The sequence below is a fragment of the Xenopus laevis genome, chromosome 2L (genome assembly GCF_017654675.1).
Source record: "Xenopus laevis strain J_2021 chromosome 2L, Xenopus_laevis_v10.1, whole genome shotgun sequence".
Classification (NCBI taxonomy): domain Eukaryota; kingdom Metazoa; phylum Chordata; class Amphibia; order Anura; family Pipidae; genus Xenopus; species Xenopus laevis.
The window spans coordinates 114,416,611-114,440,542 of record NC_054373.1 but is presented as its reverse complement, the minus strand read 5'-3'; the positions used below and the strand labels follow the sequence as shown (position 1 = coordinate 114,440,542).

The following is a 23,932-nucleotide window of genomic DNA, read 5'->3' as shown; positions in this document are numbered from 1 at the left end:
GCCACATTATCCTATGTGCATATTGGGGATTTCCACTTAAAACCCTGACAGTATGGTAATGCAAACGTGTGACTGCATTTAATATATGGGTTGCTGCGAGCTTTCACATTAATGGAACTGCAATCGTTTTATGTTTGCTTCATATATGAAATCTGTGTCTTTTTTTATGTTCTTTAAATAGAAACTATTTATTTAGAAAGCTCTGAGCTGTATAGAAGAATCGCCAATGAAACATATTAGCTTTCCTTAGAGATAGATATATATATAGATAGATATATATATATAATCCAAAAAAATATAAAACCGCACTCCAAGGTCTTGAAGACCAGCACCCAGGCAGTTGCTTGTATTGCGAGTGCACCACTATAGTCTCTCTCTCTCTCATTTCCCTGTTTGCTCATTCACAGAATACATTATGTGACCCATCAGACCTCACAGGCATGCCTCTACGTGCCTGCAAGGTATTCAGATCTCTGCATACTTACACCTAGTACTCGCACACATCACTTGCAACTGTGGAGAATGACTGCTTGGGACATCAGTTGGGCAAACACGAAGGAAAGAAATATGGCTGACTGAATAGTGCAGGGCCCTGTATGAACAAGGCAAAGGTGGGGGTTGCAGGATACCTGACATTGCACATGTTGCATGCATTTGGACACAGGTAGCATAGCAGTGGAGAGATTTATTGTGGAGCGGGAGGCCTGGCACTGGCAGTTCCTAGTCTCTATAAAAGTATGGGACCTGTTATCCAGAATGCTAGGGACCTGGGGTTTTCCGGATAATGGATCTTTCTGTAATTTGGGTCTTCATGCCTTAAGTCTACTAGAAATTCATTTAAACATTAAATAAACCCAATAGGCTGGTTTTGCTTATTATATCTTAGTTGGGATCAAGTACAAGCTACTGTTTTATTACTACAGAGAAAAAGGAAATCATTTTTAAAAGTTTAGATTATTTCGATAAAATGGAGTCTATGGGAGACAGCCATTCCGTAATTCGGAGCTTTCTGGATATCGGGTTTCCGGATAAGTGATCCTATACCAGTACTATAATATAAAGTAACTGCAAAACTCTAGAAATATTTGCTACATGAATGAATAAACCAGCTTTCTTTCAAATACCTTTTAATTGCCAAAATTCATCCTGTCAAGAGATTTTCCAGCATATAAAAAGTGTCCTATTTTATGATGTTAAAGGGGACCCGCCACCTGAAAAAATGATTCCAAATCCTATTTTATCATGTTAGTCAAGCAAAATGTCTGGGTACTCATAATTATAGCAAGGAGACATGAGCCATTCTATGGACACTGTTATTAATACAAGCCTTAGATCATCTCAGAATATTGTTTGTACACCAGAATGTCCACCCCTATGCACTGGTTACACAGTTAATTGGTGAATAGAGAGGAGGAATGTGGGAAAACCAGTGACATCTAGTAAGTACTGAATGGAAAGTGAAAGAAATTGCCTGCCCCGCCTCTATACATAAGGAAGAATGCATATTAGGGATGCACCGAATCCAGGATTCGGTTCGGGATTCAGCCTTTTTCAGCAGGATTCGGATTCGGCCGAAATCTTCTTTCCGGCCGAACCGAATCCTAATTTGCATATGCAAATTAGAGGCGGAGAGGGAAATCAAGTGACTTTTTGTCACAAAACAAGGAAATAAAAAATGTTTTTCCCTTCCCACCCCTAATTTGCATATGCAAATTAGGATTCGATTCTGTATTCAACTGAATCCTTTGTGAAGGATTCGGGGGTTCGGCTGAATCCAAAATAGTGTATTCGGTGCATCCCTAATGCTTATAAATCAAAAACTATAAAAATGATGAATTGCTGTCTCAGAATATCACTGTCTAAAAAGTTACTAAGAGTTAAGTTGAAGGTGAACTACCCCTTTTAGGGCAATGGCACATTTTTTTCATTTTGTGGCTGAACTCTGCTCTGCTACCTGCGCCGGCACACAAGCGGAAGCTGTGCAGATCGGCTGAGCTGGGGCAGGCAGCAGATCCACTTCTCTCAGCCGTCAAAAAAAAAAACACCGTCTGAGAGCAGCGTAGTCAATGCTCCATGTACTATGAGCTTTAAAGGCTTAGTTAATATCGGTGAGCCGGCCTACTGGGACTTTGCCCTGCTCACAAGCCTGACATAAGTTGGGGCCAACACAGATATGCAACAGGGGCACCAGAGAGCTTGAAGGAAGGGATGCAAGTGGTGGTTAATGGTTGTATTAGTGTAATGAAATATTTCTCAAAATCTGGCTGTATCCTTTTATGAACAATGACCCACAACATAATTTTGGGCGCTTTGCATGAAAGAAGCTTTGGTTACAGTTATAAAAAGCCTCAGTTGGTGTTTCCAGGCAGCAGTAATTTGGCAGCTGTTTAAAGGCCTAAGATAAGGAATGCTGGGAAGTGTAAAGTAGGTGTGCTCTGTATGAAAACAAAGCTCCCAGGCAGGGCAAAGTACTGTGAACGCTGGGTGTGGCCTCCTGAGCAGTACATCAAGATAAGAAATTGCAGGTAGGCATAATGTTTGGTTACGCAATACAGAATGTTCTCAAGCCACTTGGTTGCTCTGTATTCTGATTCAAAGTGTAAAAGATGAGGATTTGTTCCATTTTATTTCATTGTGGCAATTACTCGGAACTCATTGTCCAGGCAAAATGCCTCACCTCAGAGGTCATTGTGTTTTCTGTCAGGATTTTTTTCTTTTCTACTAGCCACAAAGTAAATAATACAGAGACTTATTTAGATATTTATTAAAGATACTATATGGTACATTAACGTTTTTTCTATTAAAGGTGACACTGATGCCTAATAGATGTATGCAACATTAAACGCCATTTAAAAGTGTTCATTCACAAACTTGGCTATATGTTGGGCTGTTCATGCAGTCTGTGTTTTTATAAATAGTTTCTTTAGCTATCAGGAGATTGTATTTACACGTAAATAAACTGTAGGTCAGTGCTGGCCAACTTCTGTACTACTCAGGGCTGGAATTTTTCTGGCCTACATGGTGTTTTTCAGTATTTATATTTTAATAATACAGTTTATGATGGGAGGAGGCTTGGCAGGTGTACCCGCCTATCTTTGTTAGATGGTGGATTATTTAAACATGAGTTATGGTGTCATCAATGATGCCCCAATGGGTCACTGGTGGGACATTGTCTGACATAGGTTGCTGCTTGCAGCCCCTTATTTCAGTATTGTCACTCTAAAAACTTCTCAATAAGGGGCAAATGCACAGCAGGGTAGTTGAATGGTTTCAGCATTTTAATGTGTATTTCCAGAAAAACTGTACATGTGGCATATCTGTAGAAATAAGCCAAGTCAACTGGACTTGCTGTGTTTTTTTTTCCTTGAAGACTTTTCACCAGTCATCCAACTAGCTTTCGCAAGTGAGAATAATTTGAAAATAGGATCTTTCTTCGGCAATATATCCTCATAATCTGTTTATCATAATCCACAATGATGTCATGAAGTTAGGTGCTGATTGTATTAGCAAGATTGGAGCTTTGATGTGTTATTAAACCTTCCAGGGAGAGGTGCCAAAACAGCATTGTATGTGGCATTGTAAGACCTCAAAGATCCAATCTTGCTAATACAATCAACACCTAATTTAATGACATCCTTGCGGAATATGATAAACAGATTATGCTGATTGGAGCAACATTCCAGAGGATATATTGCCGAAGAAAGATCCTATTTTCAAATTATTCTCAATTGAGAAAGCCAATTGGATGGTTGGTGAAACGTCTTCAAGGAAAAAACACAGCAAGTTCAGTTGATTTGACTTATTTCTACAGATGTACCATGACCTGGATTAATGAGAATCTTCACAAACATACTGTACATATGGCAGTATGGTCAGAGAAAGGATCAATGAGATATGAGCTCTCCCTGGACCAGCCAGTGGGTCTTACCAGTGAATGCCATGAAGCTCGATGAGCACTCTGCACCCCCTTCAGCATAGGGTAGGGTTACCAGCAGCCGGCTGTGGATGATTTTAAGATGAATGGTGATGCCGCTGACAATTTTAACATTGTGGGACAGGACTTCCTGACATGGATGGCTGCCTGTAAGCAGAAGCTGCCCACAGCTTCTGCATTTGGGAGTCCTTTGTTAATAGGGTCCACACCAGGTATACATATCTATCTGTAATAAGGGGTAGATCTTTTTTTTTTTAAAAGTTTTGTTGTCATCTATGATATCACAATGCTTTGGGGGAGGAACATAGGTGCCTGCGAGGCTTTATTTCAGCCGTCAAGGAAAATCAAGTGCAATGTGCTGCAATGCAAGAATTTCAGTATTTTAATTGAAAGATACAGTTGATGATGTCATTGATGTCACAGTGGGTGGTGGGCAGGACTTCCTGTCTAACATGGATAGCTGAATGCGGGTGTAAATCGTTCATCAATTCTTGCAGCATAATTTGTGGCAGCTGTTAAGAGGGCATTTACCAGGTGTCCCCATCTATTTTTCATAGGTGGTGGATTGTTTCATATCTGGACCCATGGATGGCTGGAAAGGACTTTTGTCTAATTTGGATGAGCTTTAACCCCATTAAACTTTTCCCTTCAGCCTGCAGTGTATCATGGGCACATTTTCCAAGTCATTAGTTAACTTTCTTTTTGCTTCTTGAGACCATTTATGCCTTTATTGCCCCATAGGAATCAACCAAAGCTTTATTCTAATGTTCTTCTCTCCTTTTCACAGCCCAGTGACTTTTCCATATCTCTGAAGTCATCAAGAAAAAACAAACACTTTAAAGTACAGCTGGTAGACAGTGTATTCTGTATTGGGCAGCGGCGATTTAAGAACATGGATGAATTGGTGGAACATTATAAAAAAGCCCCCATCTTCACTAGTGAACACGGAGAAAAGCTGTACCTTGTGAAACCACTACAGTGACCCACCTGGAGACAAAGCAGCCCCTACAGGGTTTTTTTCCCCCCAACTTCAAGCCTTAGTTCTAAAAAATAACTTCCATGGAGCAGAGCCATCATTACGATAGAAACAAATGAGCAATCTTAATATAATGGCTCAGCTTGTACCACAAACACTTGGATTGTACTTTTATTTTTCTGTTCAGTGTTTGTCCTTTCTGTTTGTGTGTCACATTGCCCTCAGGTTTAAAACCTCACTTAAGTGACCATTGTAAGCACTCACTGTCATGCCTTGGTTTAGAGTCTCCTATTCTGCATATGTTTACAGTCTAATGCTGGTTATGGCTAGCAATGAGTAGGAATCAACTTGAACAGTGTTAAAGTATTCAAATCCTTTTTATAATATAAGAAGTCTTTATTGGAAATAGACGCAGATGAAAAGCACTGAAGCTGCAGTAAAAAATTATTGTAGACATGCTGTATCAATTGTGGCTGTGAATTCTGTAGCCTCTGCTTTACCAAGTCGTATATTCAAAAATGTCATAGATCCTAGACACTCTTTACACTGTATAGTACTCTGTGTCTGCATTACCTCTTGACCACTTTGCAGAGTACACTATGTAAAGGTATTGTAGCAGTAATTCTTAAACTTCTTTGGTACAATTGATTGTAGTATATAGTGTATTTTGATATGTTATTACTGCAGAATAATAGAAAGTTCATGAATGATTTTGATTCCAAGTTTTGCATAAAAGTTAACCAAATGTGCCATCCACGTGGTTTTTTTTCCTCTTGCCCTTCTGCTTGTTAAAATTGAATAATTATGTATTTAATTATGAAAGTAATATGTATGTATGTGTAGCTGATTGTCTATGATAATACAAAATAAAAAAAAATGTTCTTTTTTGAGTCTAAGGCAATTATATTGTAGGTATACAGTATATGTATTACAATTATTGAGTCACTTCAGACCATAATTTGAAGCAGCACACAGGGCTGCTTTGACTACCACTGTTTCCCACTAGATGGCAGCAGCATTCATAGCACCCTTGTGCCTTAATGGAGAAGGCTTGCAGCACTTGGGGTGCCAAATGTTAAGCACCCCCAAGCGATTTTATTCACTTACCTGAAACCCTGGGCCGGTGCTCCTATCAGCAGAAAACTACACCGGCCCGGGGTTATACCAGTGAGCACCACGGAGAGATCTTCTTCCATGTTCCTCCTTCTTTGCGTGGTTCTCACTGGTATAAGCAGTTTTCTGCTGATAGGAGCACTGGCCCGGGGGTTTCAGGTAAGTCAATATAATCACTTGGGGTGTCTAACATTTGGCATACCCAAGTGCTGTAAGCCTTTCCTTCTCCTTTAAAGGTACTGTAACAGAAAATGATTAAAAAATCAATTCTACTCTGCTCTGCATAAAGTTTATGATCATCAATGCTTTATTAAAAATACTGTGAGAAAACACTTCTTACATTCTGATTAAATATGGCAATAGGGTGACTCACTCAGCCGGATCCAACATGCGGCGCTCAACATCTCCTCCTAACCCGACTTCTTCCAAAAATGCAAGTTAGGAGATATAACTATAGAAAGGATTTTTCATTGTGCGCCAGACTGATATAATGTGCTGTGAACAGTAAGGGTACCCCGCTGATAAGCTATAAATCTTAGGACCACAGAACTCCCCATAAAGTCAGCGGCTCTCTTCACTTTTGGCAGAAGTCGTGTTCTTTTATGGTCGCCATACGCTCTCAGATATTATCCTACAATATTCGGTGCATGTATGCCGAGATCGGGATATCGGTCAGCTTGTTGATCGGCCACATCGTAACATCAGCCACTGTTTATTGTTTTTGTAATGTGTATGGCCAGCTTTAGGCCAGTGTATAAAGGCCCTACACTGCCATTAGCCTCCTGTCCTAATTGCACCTGGAACAACTTTGTTGGTCAGGAGCAAGCAACAGATTTTGGCTCAAGAATGCAACCTTGCATGTTTCTTCATCGGACACGCAGCATGTTCCAACACCCGGCCGACGCAATTGTTCCAGGTGCTAGCTTATGTCAGTGTGGGGCCTCATTCTTGGCCTGTGTATTTCAGCAGGCTGATTTTCAGCCCCATTTGGCATGGTAGTTTCAGATCACAGGTTGTCTGGATAGAAAATGTCTGCTGATGCCCCTTCTCAGCAGGTTGGAAAAGGGTTCAAAAATATAGAGGGGGCTGCAACTCATTTATGAGGATGGCCACAATGGCCTGGGGAACATTTGGCCTTGATAGTCTGTGAAGCTGGTATCTAAATCTAGAGGATCGGACACACCATGTGAAGGAACTTCCTAAAATGAGCAATATCATATACTTTCAAGAGTTTTCCCAGTGCAAAGTGACTGATTTTGCTGACTGAACACATCCAGACTTGATAGAAGCCTGCACTGTTATACCCCACTCTCTTAAGTTAATCAAACTGTTGCCTACTAGCCCTGACCCTTGGTTAAATGTATTTTATGTACTATTGGGGTTTTTTTGTAAAACAATGTTTCATCTGTAAGTTGTTTGTGTAATATTCACGGGCGCTACAAAGTTCTCTGCTGAACTCACCCCAGACTGGTAGGTCTTTGGAAAAGAAGAACTTTACCCCCCTTATAATTGTGTTTTTTGTTGTTGTTCTTTTTAAAGATATTAAACACAATTTGGGTTCAGCTCAAATGCTGAGATTAACAACAGGAAATGAGTCTCAGCCAGTCCAGAGCAGTCACGACCAGGCTGCCATTCCTCTGCAAATGAATCTGGTTGGTGACAATGATAAATGAAGAGACTGAGTATGCACAGAAGCACTTCCTTCTGCAGGAGGAGACCCTCTCTTCCAGAGTGATAACCCATCCTTGAGCATCTGGCAAGCACATATTTTAACCTTTAATGTAATTTAAGCAAACCTTTTTTTAAGCTCTTACAATAGGTAAAGTTCCTTTTGATTTTGCAAAATATAAACATGCCCTTTAACACACAATGACATCGATGGGAACGCCATATACTTTCACAAACGCAGACCTCTGCATACAGGTCTGTACATCAGTATGGGAGAGTTACTCCCATACTGACTCTTGCCATTTACCAGTGGAGCGATGGGTCCCATCATCCACAACAGTTTCCCTAGTGCTACAGAATATATTTATAAATAAACTTTAGAACTTTCACTTTGCTTTTATGTTCCTAGGTCATTGATTTTGGCTGATTCTGTTGGCCACTGAAATCTCTCTGGCCTCCCCACAGCCTCATTAATACCCTGTTTATAATCCGGCAGTGCTGACAGCATTATGCATAACAGCCTATGGTAAAAATGATGAAATACAGAATTATTTGTAGAAGTGTATCATGTTGCTTCTCAAAGCCACAGCAAAATTTTTACAGCAGGATCAAAACCCTGTGGCAGACAGCAATGACACTGGCTTGGGGCAATTTGTGTGTGGCCTGGACTATCTTCTGTGGGTCGGAGAGAACTCACCAGCCTGTTGCCTCTCAGTCAGAGAATGATGGAGAACGACTACCTGCAATCCAGAAGTTTTTGGCACATTGTCAAAAGCCCTTCACTTGGTACTGGGTACTTTCAAAGATCCAACAGGCAAAATACCCCTTTCCCCATCAATATTCTGAAGGGTGACTGAGGAGGGGGGGTACTTGTGCCTACTGTATCGGCAGGACCTTGCTCATTGCTTAGAAAAGATTTTCACTGGCACACAGGATTTTTAGCTGTAGGGCAAGCCCTTGCAATTTTTTAATGCAGTGCAGGTGCAAAAATTGCAAGGGCTTGCCCTGCAGCTAAAAATCCTGTGTGCCAGTGAAAATCTTTTCTATGGAATTTTGAGGTGGCCGAAGCCTCTATCGTTGTGCACCAGGTGATTAATACATGAAGGGTGGTGTTGGTGTGCGGTTAACCGAAATTCCTTGACTACAGCACTTGCTCATTGCTCATATTCTCTGCGGAACATTAACACTTCTGTCCCTATAAACACTGGCATGTGAAAAGGTGCCCATCTTTGCTCTTACTTCACTAGTACTACATCACTGTGTGTTAATTCCTGAATTTTTGGATATTTCTGCTTATACATTTGGAGTAGATGACCTATTTATCATGCTGTGTAAAATACTGGAGAAAAACATCACGGTGATGCTGCCCATATCAACCAACTTTGCTTTTATTTTCTAACTTCGAAGTGACTGTTGAAATCGAATTACTGATTTGTTGCTATGGGAAACATTACCGGAGATGTTTTTCTCCAATGTTTTACACAGCATGGCAAATAGGCCCCCATAAAGTAATCTGTATATATATCTGTATATATTTCAGAACACAAATGATCTGCTCTACAGTTAAAGTAGGCAAGAATGTACAGTGGAGTTGAGCACCACACTTGCCTGTATGTAAGTGAAACAGTGCTTTATAGCATGCAATAAAATACAAGGTTATCTAAACACTCCAATGCCACAGGAATCTAGCAAACTTGTGAAAGTGGCGTCAACCTCAATATAACCCTTTCTAGTAAATATAGTAGCTTTATAGTTTTCCTCACAGGAAGAAAAATACAGTAAAAGAACATTATTCATCTTTATAGGGCTTCAAAATGTTGCCACTTGTGACATTACTTCTTATGAATAGTAGGTATGATGGGGTGCATACTCACTCATACTTTGCTAAGCTTTCCTATAAGAGATTGCCATATGTTGCCCCCATTCTGATAAAAACTAGGGCTTTTTGGATTAGAATTTGAATTGGGTGAATGAGGGACCTTAAAAAATATTCTGTTATCCTAGTTGTGTTCTGGGTTTTGAATGCACTTTGTGGCTAATGAATCTATGTGTCTGTGCTTCAATAGATGTCCTCATAGTCAGACATTTATATCATCCCAATCTGAATCACATTTTTAGGGTAGAGGCCCAAGATGGTATTTGGGGGAGATTAGTCACCTGAAGAATAGGCTATTTGTCGCCGGGCGACTAAATCTCCCCGTATCTCCCACATGTGTCTCTGCTCTCAGTGGACAAAGGGAGATTTGGCAGGAGATTCATTAATCCCCAAATGGGCAAACCAAAGTAAATGGCTTATTTGATGAATAGCTCTTGAAAAGAATATCCAATAATTATGGCATTTGCTTGCGTATGTGCATTTATTTGTCTATCCTGTAAAATAATTATCAGCACTAGGAAAGGTGATTGAATCTTTCCATAACTGGAAAAAATAATTATGTTATTTTCCATTTGTTTAAGCACCCAAACCATATAGCAGGGGTGGTTGGAGGTGAATTCTTGACACTGAATTCTGTCTGTCAGAGAAGACTAACTCAGAGGTTCCTAAATGGCAGAACTTAATCTCTGCGGGGCTCAAAGCATGTAATGCGGAAGGGGGGGTTAAAGCTTTTCTGATATTTTTTTTTATATTTTGTTGTTCTCTGGGCTAAAGTGTTGACCATTTGCATGCTGGCATTTCCTATTATAAGAATTAGCCATTATATTTAGATTTTATCTTGAAGGGTATCAGTGGCCACTTTTGTGGCCAGCTGGGACCTGTTGTGTAAAAAACAGATATATAGGGGCAGATTTATTATGGTTCGAATGGTAAATTATAATTTTCACATTTTTTTTTTTGTGTCAAAACTCACAAATTCAAATTTAAAAGCATCAACTGCTTGTGACATTACTTCTTATGAATAGTAGGTATTGAAGATGTTAATAGCCTTCCTGACATTCGCGGTTTTTTCGGGAGAAAGACTTGAATCGGGTTTCCTACTAATCTGATATGATTCGAGTTTTCGGGTCAGTAACATTTGTTCTAATTTAAGATGTTCGAGTTTTTTCTTACATAAGATAACATTCACGTTTTGAGTACATTCGAATTTATCAGAGTAAAAAAATTAAATTTGCATAAATTCGACCTTTGATAAATCTGCCCCTAAGTGCAGTGGGTATCTTTATAATAATAAAAAGTAAGGTGATGCCAAGCACAGGATGATTATCGTACCTGTGCCAGACAAATGCTGTCAGTAGTATTATTTTACTTGCAGTTGGCACTGGTACAATGAATATTCTGCTCATAATCAGATATTTTTGTGCTGGTTTCTATTATAAGCAAACTAAAGACAGCTGAGGTCAAATGAACACAGGCACACAATATATCATGGATACACGTGAACACATAAAACAAACCTTCAGTCCAAAACATTGTGATTGTAAGCTCTAATGAGCAGGGACCTCTCTCCCTTCTGTATTGGTGAGTAGTGTATGTTGTCTGTATGCTTTATGTATATATCCATTTGTTTTACAGTTCTGTGGAAAATATTGGTGCTTTGTAAATATGTCTTAAAACTATATTTTGCTAATGCATTGCTGTATTTTCAGAACAAAACAGCTGTAAACACAGTAATTGTCTTTTTCAGTGGTTCCTGCTTAAGAAAAATAAAGCAAGCAGTGGCAGTTAACCTTGAGGTCGTATTCAGTCCAATTGCAGGTTTAGAAAAGGGTTTACCACCTAGTGGGAACGTTACAACTTACAGTAGAGAACATACACAAATAGGGGGAAGAATAATAGTTTGGACAGTATTCTTATTTGCATACAATGAGTTTATGAAATAAAATTTGCTAAGTTTGCTACCGGCCAAGTCATCTATAGCAACCAATCATTAGATAGCATTTGCTGGCCTCCTATTTAAAATAAAAACACCTTATTGGCTGCTATGGGTTACTACACCGGGTTAAACTTTGTGCATTTTTATTACATATGGGGACTTAGGAAAGGTTAAAATCGTTTATTTCTCACATAGGGATGCACCGAATCCACTATTTTGGATTCAGCCGAAATTTTTTTGCGAAAGATTTGGCCCGAATACTGAACCGAATCCTAATTTGCAAATGCAAATTAAGGGTGAGAAGGGGAAAACATTTTCTATTTCCTTGTTTTGTGACAAAAAGTCACACAATTCCCTCCCCTAATTTGCATATGCAAATTCGGATTTGGTTCGCCCGGGCAGAAGGATTCGGCTAAATTCGAATCCTGCTGAAAAAGGCCAAAACCTGGCTGAATCCTGAACCGAATCCTGGATTTGGTGCATCCCTAGTCTCACAACAAAGGCCACAATTAGATAATTACAGAATTATGTATTCTGAATTCTTGTTTTGCTTTCTTTTTATTGGATTTTTTTTAAAAACCTCTTTATAACCTCTTCTAGGGCTGCCATTGCTTCAGGTCCTAGTTGCTTTGCCTTTAACGTGGAGCATGTGCAGTGTTCCACAATGAAGACTAAATCATGGGCAGTGAATCATGTGGGAGGCAGGGTCATCATCTCTGACCAGGGAAATGGTGGCCAATCCATCACTGGAAAAGAGCTGCTTGCTCCTCTCTCCCTACAATAGTGAATCCCCTGTGGTTTTAAGCTTCAAACAATCTCTGTCTCTCTGCTACCTCACGCCAGTTATTGTGTGTTTTCTGACAGCCACTGCTCCTGAAATGTAACGCTGGTCACCAGAGGTAATTGGCTGTAATAATGTGACACATCCTGCTCACTGGACCTTCCTTATCCCATTATTGCCTAATGGGTTTCACCAGTTTATAACCCTGGATCAAGCAAAGAGTAGGCAGACTGCGTGTGTGGAACCTGTCTCATATACTGTAGGTATCACACAGACAATTTGGCATTTGCACCTGGTGCCCCTAAGCCATAGTGGTACCTATGCTGCACCCACCCAGGATTCATGCATTGATATCTATGCACTAATATATGGCTTTGCATTTGAGATATTTTCAATTGTTTTTGTCTGCATGTAGAATAAGGCCATTCATGCACTTTGCATGTGGTTTATAGTGGAAGAAAGTCCAATGTTAATGCATAGCATATTACTTATATTCCTCACCCTTATTAGGCCTAATGTAATGATAGACAAAATGTCTTCTTTTAGGGGGTTATTAAAGGTCGAATGTTAGAGTTTTTTATACCTCGAATGAACTCAAATGGTTTCTTATTTAAGAAAACACTTGAATGTAAAATGATGTGAGTTCAAGTGGCAAAACTCAAATTAAATGCGTTTTCGGCGGGGAAAAAAACCTCCAAACGCTCTAATTGATCTAATTTTGAGGCAAAACCCTCCAAAGAAAAACTTGAACATCATGCAGGCTAGTAACATCTTCTAATGGTTCAAGGGACCTCTGCCATTGACGCCTACATGACTTTGACAGGGTTTTAGATGGTGTATTTTCAGATTAAAGCTATTTCCAGGGTTGGAGAATAATTCATCTCGAAAAATGTGTTTGTTTTTTTTTGAAAAAGCTTGAAAAATGCAAGTTTTTTAAGCCGAAAATCTGAGTTTTGACAAAAAAATTAACCTCAAAAACTCAGATTGTTGTGGAAAAGACATCTCGAACCTTAATTAATAACCCACTTAACGTTAAAGCTTTTTTTTTTTAACACAAATGCTTTATTGTCACATCCACAAAAGCATCACATACAGCATATTCAAAATAACTGTGGAATGGCACATACACGTTAAAGCTTTTTGTTTGTGTCTTCTCACTCCGACCATCTTATTCATTAGAGGCATCTACAAAAACTTTCATAATTACTTGTTGGAACAAGAACGACCTGAGTATTTGGTAAGCTATGGTAGGGTACTTTGAAAATTCAGGGACCTAATTCAGGGATCTAATAAACGCATGTTTCAACTGGATTTTTCCAGAGGTGCCTGTGATCTGGTAACCATATGCTATGGACTCTCCACTCCCAGCTGAGCTCACTGCTCCATTTTTTTTACTGGTCCTCTTCTGTCCAACCAAAGTCTGTAGGACTGCTTATCAGCTTGGCTGCTTGTCCAGAAAAAAAGTCCATGTTTAATAAAACATGTAACATGTTATGAAAATAGGGGTTGGGGCATAATAAATAAATCATGCTATAAAACGAATGCTTGATTTCCAATAAATATAAGACAATATGGCTTCCTTAATTACCTTAAATACCATTAAATATAATGTCTTAAAGGGAGTGTATATATGCAGTGAGAATAAAAAACAGTGCAAAAGGGCTTCTTCTACTTTTCACTTCACATTCTAAAAGTTACTTACCTCCGAAGTTGCGCCAGCGTTGACTTTGCCGCACTTCGCCAGGAGAAGTTTCACCAAGGCGCCGCTAATTCACTAAAATCCGAAGTTGCGATCAGGGAGTCGAAAGGTAGCGAAGTTGCACTACCGTTAATTTGTCAAGCAAATCGAAGTTACGCTAGCGATGCCTAATTTGCATTATGTTAGGAAATATAGGGGGGAAGGAGGGCACCCCCAAAAAAATTTACGATCTTTTTCAGTCTATCACCCGTAAAAAAGTAAAAGACGCCAGCCCTATCTACTCTATTGCACTTCGCCTGGTCTGAAGTGGCGAAGGCAAGTCTGGCGCAAGAGGTAACGTTCAGTAAAATGTGCAAGTTAGTGAATTAGCTTAGTTACGTCCCTTCGCCATAGCGCAACTTTGCCAGGCGTTAGGGTGCGAAGTAGTGCTAGAGTAGGTCCACTTCACTAGCAAATTTACGCCAGCAGCCGTTAGTAAGTCGGCAAAGTAATGAAATGACGTCACACTGGAGAATTTGCGCTAGCGTTAGCCGCTTCGCGCTTTAGTGAATTTGCGCCTAAATGTCTCTTTTGCCAGAATCACAGCTAAACTCTTATTCACTATAGTTCAAATTAAACTTGAATAAGTGAAATAATGTGAAGGTTTTTAAGATTCTGCATGAACTATTTCTACTGCCTTAGGTTGTAGGAAGTTACTGTAAATATTATGTTGCTGTATTTCAAGGAGCCATTTGATACAGACATACTACTTGTTTCTAGAGAGGCAGTTTTCTATATGGTTGTTGGGTAGCATGTATATTATTATTTTCACAAGTCTCTGCTAAATGCCTCCCACTAGGCAGACATTTCACAACACTTTGATATCTGTCAAGGTTTAAAGTCTTGTCCATTTCAATTTTACAGTGACCTGAAATAAAGCAGGACTGACACTATAAAGCTCTGTGCTAGTGACGAGTCTCTCATAGTTAAAGCTGGAGTGGAATCATGGTTCTGCAAGGCAAGAAGCTGCTGGTTCTTTGGCTCTTTATAGTGTCCTTCATTTCTTTCAGTAAGTACATGAATAGCTTCAATACTAAAGTAATACCACTTATTTTCATGCTGTGACCCATCTCATGATATTATTTGGAAAAAAGATGATTCCAGGTGTGGGTAAAAATGGGAAATGGTTTCTGATTTTGATTAGTGATCTTCTAAGTGATCTTTCTCTGGCTCAGATGCAAGCAGCGATGCTTGAAAAGATCTGTATATAATAATTGTTATTCTATAGGGGGATAAATTACCCTCTACTGTATGTTATAAACATTATCACTAATTGTTCCTGACATAGTATAAAACAGTATTCTAAGTAATATGGTGTATTACTTCAACTGCATGCAGTAGAATTATACTGTATGGAATTTTATCCTAGGGTCTACCAGAGAACCTGTATATACATAAAAGAAGAACAGGGTTATCCAGCACTCAAGGAATCCACTGGGTCAAAAAAAGTAAAAAACTGTATTTATCTCCATTGGCCCTGCGCGTTTTGTACCCTAGGGGCACTTAATCATGGGTTCTCTACCAGAGAACCTGACATCCAGGGCTCGCTCTCCCAACAATTAGATACAGACAGTATAGTGGTATGTAGGTTATACAGGAAGCCCATTTGGCGAAATGCACATTGGGGTTGATTGGTGGTAGGCGAGAACTCTTGCTACACATTGTGTGCCTCCCGGTGCCCCTGGTATTCTGACCCTTGATGTATTTGAACCTTGTGTGGTATGTGTATGTTCAATTACTGTTAGTGGGTCTACAAAATGGGGAGCCCCTTAATAATGAAAGTTTATTAACTGTTAGGCAGGGGTTACACTTTATTATCAGTGTGTGTTGGGGAATCTTTGATTCCCTAAGTACCCAGGTTCTACTTGAACTCATCTGCCACTAATCTTTTTGTAATAATGTTTTAACTGTACAGTATGTATGTTTTTAATATTGTAACAATAAAGTGAGCTTTTTTTTATATTAGCTTACCTGTGTGAACCCTCAATACGGAGATTCCTCCATTCTAATTCTGTCTTTAGTTTGTAATTATTGTTTTAATACCCGGAGGAGCTCCAACTATATTTATAGTGTTATCAGGTTCCTGAAATATATAATAAGTGCACTCTTTGGTGATAATTGGTATACATATTTTTTTTAATGGGAATTCTTATCAGACTGGGGCCCACTGACAGATTCACTGATATTCTGATAGCCTAGTCCAACTATATCCATGCTTAAACACTGCAGGGGCACATGGAACTTGAAAACTAAAATAATCTATTATCCTTATCCATGCTTTTACGGGCCCATTCTTCGTCAACAATGCAAGCAAATATTCAGAATGGGTTAAGAAGAAGGTCACCTTTGAATCAACTATTTGTATGTTATAGACCTATACTATACAAGTTTTCAGTTGGTCACCATTATTTATTTGTATGTTGTTGTTGTTGTTGTTTTTTTTTTACTTGTATTACTTGTATTCCTGATTCCTTATTTACAATCTGCAGTTAAATGTATTATGTGGTTGTTGGGGGCCAATGCCAAGTTTAATGGTTATCTAAATTAGACTGAGGCTGAGGGTTTTATCTCAGAAAGGGACCTAGACCTTGTTGTGGATGTGTATTCAGGTAATTGTAGAATGTGCCAATTTAATGTTGGTTTAATTGTATATTACCTATGGGATATATCACTGATTCCTGATATTGCAGGGTCCACTAAGAAAAGACAAAGCCACATTAAAAGCTATTCGGACAGGGAGTTCTATTGCCAGGGCAAATAGAAAGGATTATAAAAAACACTACTTGTGAGTGCCTCTCTGCATGGGCAGCTCAGTTTCCTTCCACATTCAAAAAACAAACAGGAAGGTTAAAGAGGTGGTTCAACTTCACATTGACTTTTAGTATGTTATAATATGGCCAATTTTAAGCCAGTTTTTCAATTATTTGCCTTCTTCATCTGGCAGCTTTTAAATGTGGGTCACTGACACCATCTAAAAACAAATGCTCCATTAGACTACAAATTTATTGTTATTGTTACTTTTTTATTACTGATCTTTCTGTTCAGGCCTCGCCTATCCATATTTCAGTCTCTTATTCAAATCAATGCATGGTTGCTATGGCAATTTGGACACTAGCAACAAGATTGCTGAAATTAGAAACTGGAGAGCTGCTGAATAAAAAGCTAAAATAACTCAATAGCCACAAATAAAAAAGTGAAAAACAATTTCAAATTATCTCAGAATATCACTCTCTACATCATACTAAATGTTTATTCAAAGGTGAACAACCACTAATTGACACATGATAAAATTGACCATATTGCGTGTGTGAATGTGTCAGGGACCTTAGTCTGAAGCGTCACTGTGGCAGAGCCTGCTGCAGAATATATTGGTGCCTCTATATAAATGAAGAAGGATATTAGAAAAGACATCTGACTAAGTGGCGTTATTAGTTTGATTCAGAATTTAGAATGTATGACACAAAAGCAAGGATTTTAAGGAACTCCTAGATATATGCCCACTCAATAACAACAACGTTGGCATCCAGCAAGTTGGGCTATCAATAACCCTTTAAGCTTTAATAAAGGAGCATTGCCTACATAGAGTTGTGTATACTGTATATACATGTATATGCAATAAGGTGGCCATACACAGAGATCCGCTCGTTTGGCGATGTCGCCAAATGAGCGGATCTCTCCCCGATATGCCCACCTTGAGGATCATAACAAATGGTAACGGGTGGTCGAATCGCGGGACCGCATCAACGAACAGATGCGCCCGCGATCTGACGGGATTTTTAGTCCCATCCAATCGAGATCTGGCCAGATCTCGATCAGGGAAGCCCGTCGGGGGGCCCCATACATGGGCCAATAAGCTGCCGACTCGCTCTGTCGGCAGCTGTTATCGGCCCGTGTATGGCCACCTTTAGACCAGTGGTCCCCACCTTTAGACCAGTGGTCCCCAACCAGTGGTCCCCAACCTATAAGCCACATTCAAATATAAAAAGAGTAGGGGAGCAACACAAGCACGAAAAAGTCCTTGGGGTGTCAAATAAGGGTTCTGATTGGCTATTTGGTAGTCCCTATGTGGACTGGCAGCCTACAGGAGGGTTCTGATTGGCAGTACGTCTGGTTTTTATACAACCAAAACTTGCCTCCAAAGCAGGAATTTAAAAATAAGCCCTGCTTTGAGGCCACTGGGAGCAACATCCAAGGGATTGGTGAGTAACATGTTGCTCGCGAGCTACTGGTTGGGGATCTCTGCTTTAGACTATATCTGATTTTATTCAAGTTGTTGCCTTTGCATCAAGGTTAATTGCATTAACATCAGAAAGTACTACAGTTGGAAGAACATGGCCCCAAGAGGAAAAACTTTCTTGTCTGCAAACGTTCCATGTTGACAGACTGTTTGTTGATAGTCTGTCTTTCCAGCTTGATCATTAGGGAAGGCATGTCTTCATTAGAACTAAGCTAATGATGTGGAATAAATGAAAACCTGACCATAGTACCATCTCTTCAGACAGACATATTTCAAGTCTCTTGTCAAGCAATGTGCAAGGCAAAGCATGATATAAAATTGATTTCTCTTGCTGCGAAGGTGAAGCTTTTCTACTGCAATCCAAATGCTGATTTAAGGTTGAATTAGATATATTTCTAATGTCATTAGCAACCATGTAATGATGAAATAAATTCCATAACATATGGAAATGAGTCTTTTAATTACACTCTTCTCAGTTACATCTGATATATTTTTAGAGAATGTAGCCATGAATTTTAATGACTTGAAATTTTATGGATTAATTAGGCCAGTATTCATGCCATTATTTTACTCTGCATAACTTTAGTTGCAAATGCAGCCTTTTTACCTTATTAAAGAACTACGATTGGACTATAAATAAATAAAAACATTATTGCATCAAGCCAGTGCTGTATGGAGTAGATAATTTGTGGTTTATCTAGGGGGCAGATTTACAAAACATTTGTTGCTAAACACTTTCTTGACTATCAATTAAATTGTCCTGACAGTTAGGAAAGTGTTTTCCTGTTCTCCATTGCTACTGTGCATTTTAAGAAGTTTTCCATTATGCTCCAGCCAAGGTGTACAACCTTGGACCGAATTCAAATACATTTTTTTTAATAGTAAAGCCTTTTATTCCGCTCAATAGGCAAGTGATGGCAGCAGCATGGGCAAATGCTGCCTGAGCGGTCCATAAGTGCATGATTGCACATATGCTGAACTGTGCATACATGGCATAATAAATGCATGTCAGAAGGAAGGTCCACATGATTTACTGCAAGTAAGAAACAGAGCAAGTTAAATGGGAAGCAGTCCAGGGCAGTAGGCACTTAGAGCAGAGAACAGAACGTGATTACAGGCTTGTAGCTAGATGTTTGCAAAATCAGTTGCTCACATTTTATAGCTACTGAACAAATAGAAAAGCATTAGCTGGGCAAACATAGAATGGGCACTGTGTTCCACCACATTAGCTACTGAAGTATAATTTATTCCTGGGCACTTGTTAAGGAGTTTCAGTGAAGATGTTGTTCCATCAGGTTCAAAAGTTTATTTTTGCACTGTCCTTAAAATATCTACATTGGATGACTGCCATATGAACTAATGAATGCGATGAACTGTAGATATTCATCTATACCATTCTTCTGGCAACTAATCTCCTCCAAATGCTTTCCCAGTGGCTAACATTCGAATAGTGCCGCATATGTTTCCCAAGTTTAAATCCTTTATCCCTTTTGCCAGTTTAGTTGCACTTAGTCTCTGCACTCTCTCCAGCGCATTAATATCCTTCTGAAGGACTGGAGTCCAAAACTGCACTGCATACTCAAAGTAAGGCCTTACCAGGGACCTATAAAGAGGCAAAATTATGTTTTTATCCCTTAAGTTAATACCATTTTTTATGCAAGACTGTACTTTATTTGCTTTAGCAGTCACAGAATGGTAAGTTGGAATTCTGGAATTAGACAAGTTGTTATCCACAAAAATGTCCAGTTCATTCTCAATTAAGAAAACTACAGACACTCTGCCATTTAGTACCTAATTTGCATTCATGTAATTTCTGCCACAGAATTACCTTGCATTTATCAATACTGAACCTTAATTGCCAGTTTGCTGTCCAGTACCAAGGACAGAGCCCTGCAGTACTCCACTTACAACACTGGTTCAATTAGAACATGTTCCATTTAACACCACTCTGTGTACTCTATCCTTCAGCCAGTTCTCCAAATACAAATATGTTACGGGCCAATATTCCCAAATGTAATAATTAACCATCTGTGTGGCACTGTATCAAATGCTTTAGCAAAGTTGAAGTAGATCACATCCACTGCCACTCCAGAGTCTAGGTTCCTGCTCACCTCCTCAGATGAGTTAAGACAGATTTGAGAGATATAGATAGATAAATAAATGCATGGAGAGATAGATGATAGATAGACATATAATAGAGAGATAGATAATAGATAGAATGATAGATCAATATATAATAGATAGACTTATGATAGATAGATAGATAGATAGATAGATAGATAGATAGATAGATAGATAGATAGATAGATAGATAGATGATAGGTAGATAGATAGATAGATAGATAAATAGATAGATAGATAGATAGATAGATAGATAGATAGATAGATAGATAGATAGATATAGTTATATAATATTATATTGTTGTACAAAAACTCTATTCTCTATGTCAAATCTTGATGTTGTGTCTCCTTATAGGTTCACCTGCTGCAATAAGAGATAAAGGTATGTTGGCTACAATAATGTAATGCAGGAACATCAGTGTTAATCTGTGTTATACAGGGTATTTTGGCATTTACTGCTAGTTAAGTGGTTAATCTAGCATAAAGGTTTATAAGGTAATTATGATACTTCACCTAATGGAAAAGAACTCTAAATGTTCCATTTACAAGGAAAAAGGATATAAAGGATATAAGGAAATTTCCATTTGGATCATAGAAAATAAAACAGTTGCAGGATTTACTTGGAGAGCCTCAGGCCTATGGCACACTGGGCATATTGAACACCATCCAGTGGAAGACGGCCTCATGCAGTTAAAACACCTTGTCTCCCTTGTCATTCAATAAAAAGTACCATGTCTGAAGCACATGACAACATGTGGAGTGTCTCTTAAAAAAATACTATTCGAGTGGTCATTTGTCTGTTACCAATCCATGAGCTTCTAACACGTGGGCTTATTTATCAAAAATTAAATTTTGGAGTTTTTTTCTACTTCGAATAAACTCGAATGTTTGTTTATTTATCTGAATAGAAAAAACTCATTTGAATACAATCACAGAAACAACTCAAATACCTCGAATTTGTGAGTTTACAAGCTCTAAAAAAACTTGATAATCTCGAATTTAAAAAATGTCTTGAATGTTGCTTAGGACAACTCCTATTGACGTCTACATAAACGCCCAAACTTTTAGATGCCAAAGTTTTTTGTGCTTAAAGGAACAGTAACACAAAAAAATTAAAGTGTTTTAAAGTAATGAAAATATCATGTAATGTTTCCCTCCACTGGTAAAACTTGTCTGTTTGCTTCAGAAACACTATTATAGTTCATATAAACAAGCTGCTGTGTAGCAATGGTAGAAATTGAAAAAAGGCTATATGGCACAGGATAAATAGTGGATAACAGATAACACCATTATGTTGTACAGAGCTTATCTGTTATCTGCTGTGTAACCTGAGCCTTTCCTCCTTTGAATGGCTGCCCCCATTGCTACACAGCATCTTATTTATATAAACAATAGTAGTGTTTCTGAAGCAAACACAGCAGTTTTACCAGTGCAAAGCAACACTGAATTATATTTTTATTACTTTAAAACACATCCAAAAAAAATTCACCTGTGCAGCAGCTTTGCGCCTGTTGATATTCTTTCCCCAAACTTGTCTGCATTACTGGATGTCGCTTTGGAAAGAAGCAGGGGTTCAAGATACCTTTAAGAATACAGCTAAAGGGTTATTATACCAGTGCTCTATATTCAGCCCTCAGACACTCGCGCTGGGATGGAGCTCCTGGTGCAAGCGTTCATGTCGTACAGAGTGCATTCGCATGAGCTTCTGACGTCACACGCATGCGCATAATAAGCAAGTTACGGAGAGCTCCCTCCTGGTGCGAGTACCCTAGCACTGGAGGGGGGCAATTACAAAAACCCCAAAAAACTACTGTTACCCCCATAACAGAGTGCGGCTGTATTAGCCTGAACCTTTGGTTGGGTAAAATATTTTTTGCCAACAAGTGCCCTTTAACGCAATAATAAACAATAATTTACAAGTTAATGCCCAATAACCTTTGCAAGCAATCTCCTTGGCCCAGTGTTCTTACATACAGATTTTGGTAAAAGGTGTCCACAGATAATACTTTCCACAATTATTTAAATTATTTAAGTGCAGTTCACAATTTGTCCACATGATGGAACCCTTAACTTGAATAAATGCAGCACTGGCAATCGGCTTATTACAATGCCAGTATGTTATGGCAGTTTATTTCGGCATTATGTTTATCCCATTTTAAAGCAATAAGATAACACAAATGCAGTCATTATTTAGAATGGCAGCAATATTTATAGCTACAGTAAGTCACGCTACGCAAACAGAAAAAAGAAGGGCAGGGTGTATTCTAGCCATAAGATATTTCCCTTTTGTACATACAAATCTCAAACAAAAACACTTTCTGCGTGTACACAGCACAACTCTCATGCACTTTGACTTGGGGTTCCATTATTTGCAGCAATACTGCATGGAGCTAGAGAACTGAAGGTGCTAAACACTGGCAGAGAAACAAGACATCAGTCATTATTTTTGAAACTCATACTTGAAATATAATAGAAAATATTTTTTGCAATTTAGGCCGGTTTAGAAAATGAACTGTTGAGATTATAAGAAGAATTGTGTCATAATTGTGATTGTTGTCGAAGAATACCAGGGATACTTTTAAGTCTTACATATTAATTCTTCCACGTGCTTAACTTTTTTAGTGGGAGTGAGAGAAAAGCGTGCAATTCCTAACTGGAGCATGTCTGCATCAGATTTCTATGGCTGGGTGGAAGAGCTACGCCAACTGGCTGCCTATGATAAGTCTGAGGAGTTGGCCAGAATCTATTGGGCCCATTTTCCAATTGCGTCCCAGCTGGGCTATGATGTGCCTGAGGAAGAAGAATAAACTTGACAACTCTAAACTGAAACATGAATTGCTGAAATCCTGCATTTTTACAGTGGTAGTTTCTTCTGATGAATCTTTTATAGTTAGAGAATATTAGGGTCTGAAGTATCTTGTCTTTGATAAATAAATTCTCTTTTGCGCAATCACATGGCAAGTACTTTTGTGGAACAATTTCTCAAGTTCTTTTGAATATTATCCAGCATTTCCATTTCTGTAAAAGATTGCTTCAGACAAAAAGGTACAATTCAGTTTCTGAATCTCAGATGTGATACCTCTATTTAAAGCTTTTATTCCCTCATTAGAGGAGGGTTCTCTGCCGGCTACTAGAGCGCCTAAACGCAAAACAGCATGTGCATATTCACTTTCCAGGTACAGAAGTAAAATACATTATGTTATTCTTGGAATATAGTGCTGGAAAATCACTTTGCAGATCGTTAAATTGCCAGGAATTTAAGTATAAGAAACAGATTTTTTTAAAACAGATTTCATCGTTTCACATGGGAACACAGGCGTTCAATGATACAATTGGATAAGTTCATAGATTTCATGAAACACCATGGAGAAGTTGATTTTCCTGAAGAGCTTCTGATCAATGGATGTGCAGCAGGCCTATGGTACTGAAGATCCATTCTTTTGAATATGCCTCATGTCTATTCATCTTTCTGATCATTATGAGACAGAGAGAAAAAGTGTACTGCCTCTGTACACACAATATTGTGGCACAAGCTTTTACTTACTTACACTG

At 38.8% G+C, this 23,932-nt stretch overlaps 2 protein-coding genes across 2 annotated transcripts in view; both read left to right on the top strand.

Annotated features, from left to right (window-relative positions):
* nck2.L (NCK adaptor protein 2 L homeolog) overlaps positions 1-5,382 on the top strand; it is a 29,002-nt gene extending 23,620 nt beyond the window's left edge. The window contains 1 exon segment of the mRNA NM_001089844.2: positions 4,722-5,382. Coding sequence (NP_001083313.1) covers positions 4,722-4,916 — 195 coding nt within the window. The 3' untranslated portion in view covers positions 4,917-5,382.
* A 9,514-nt stretch (positions 5,383-14,896) lies between these two features.
* On the top strand, positions 14,897-23,330 carry LOC108708396 (otospiralin). Its single transcript, XM_018247058.2, has 3 exons — positions 14,897-15,031; positions 20,736-20,762; positions 23,003-23,330. Exons 1-3 carry the CDS (start codon positions 14,968-14,970, stop codon positions 23,185-23,187), a joined length of 276 nt encoding a protein of 91 aa, XP_018102547.1. The 5' UTR covers positions 14,897-14,967; the 3' UTR covers positions 23,188-23,330.
* The last annotated feature ends 602 nt before the right edge of the window (positions 23,331-23,932 follow it).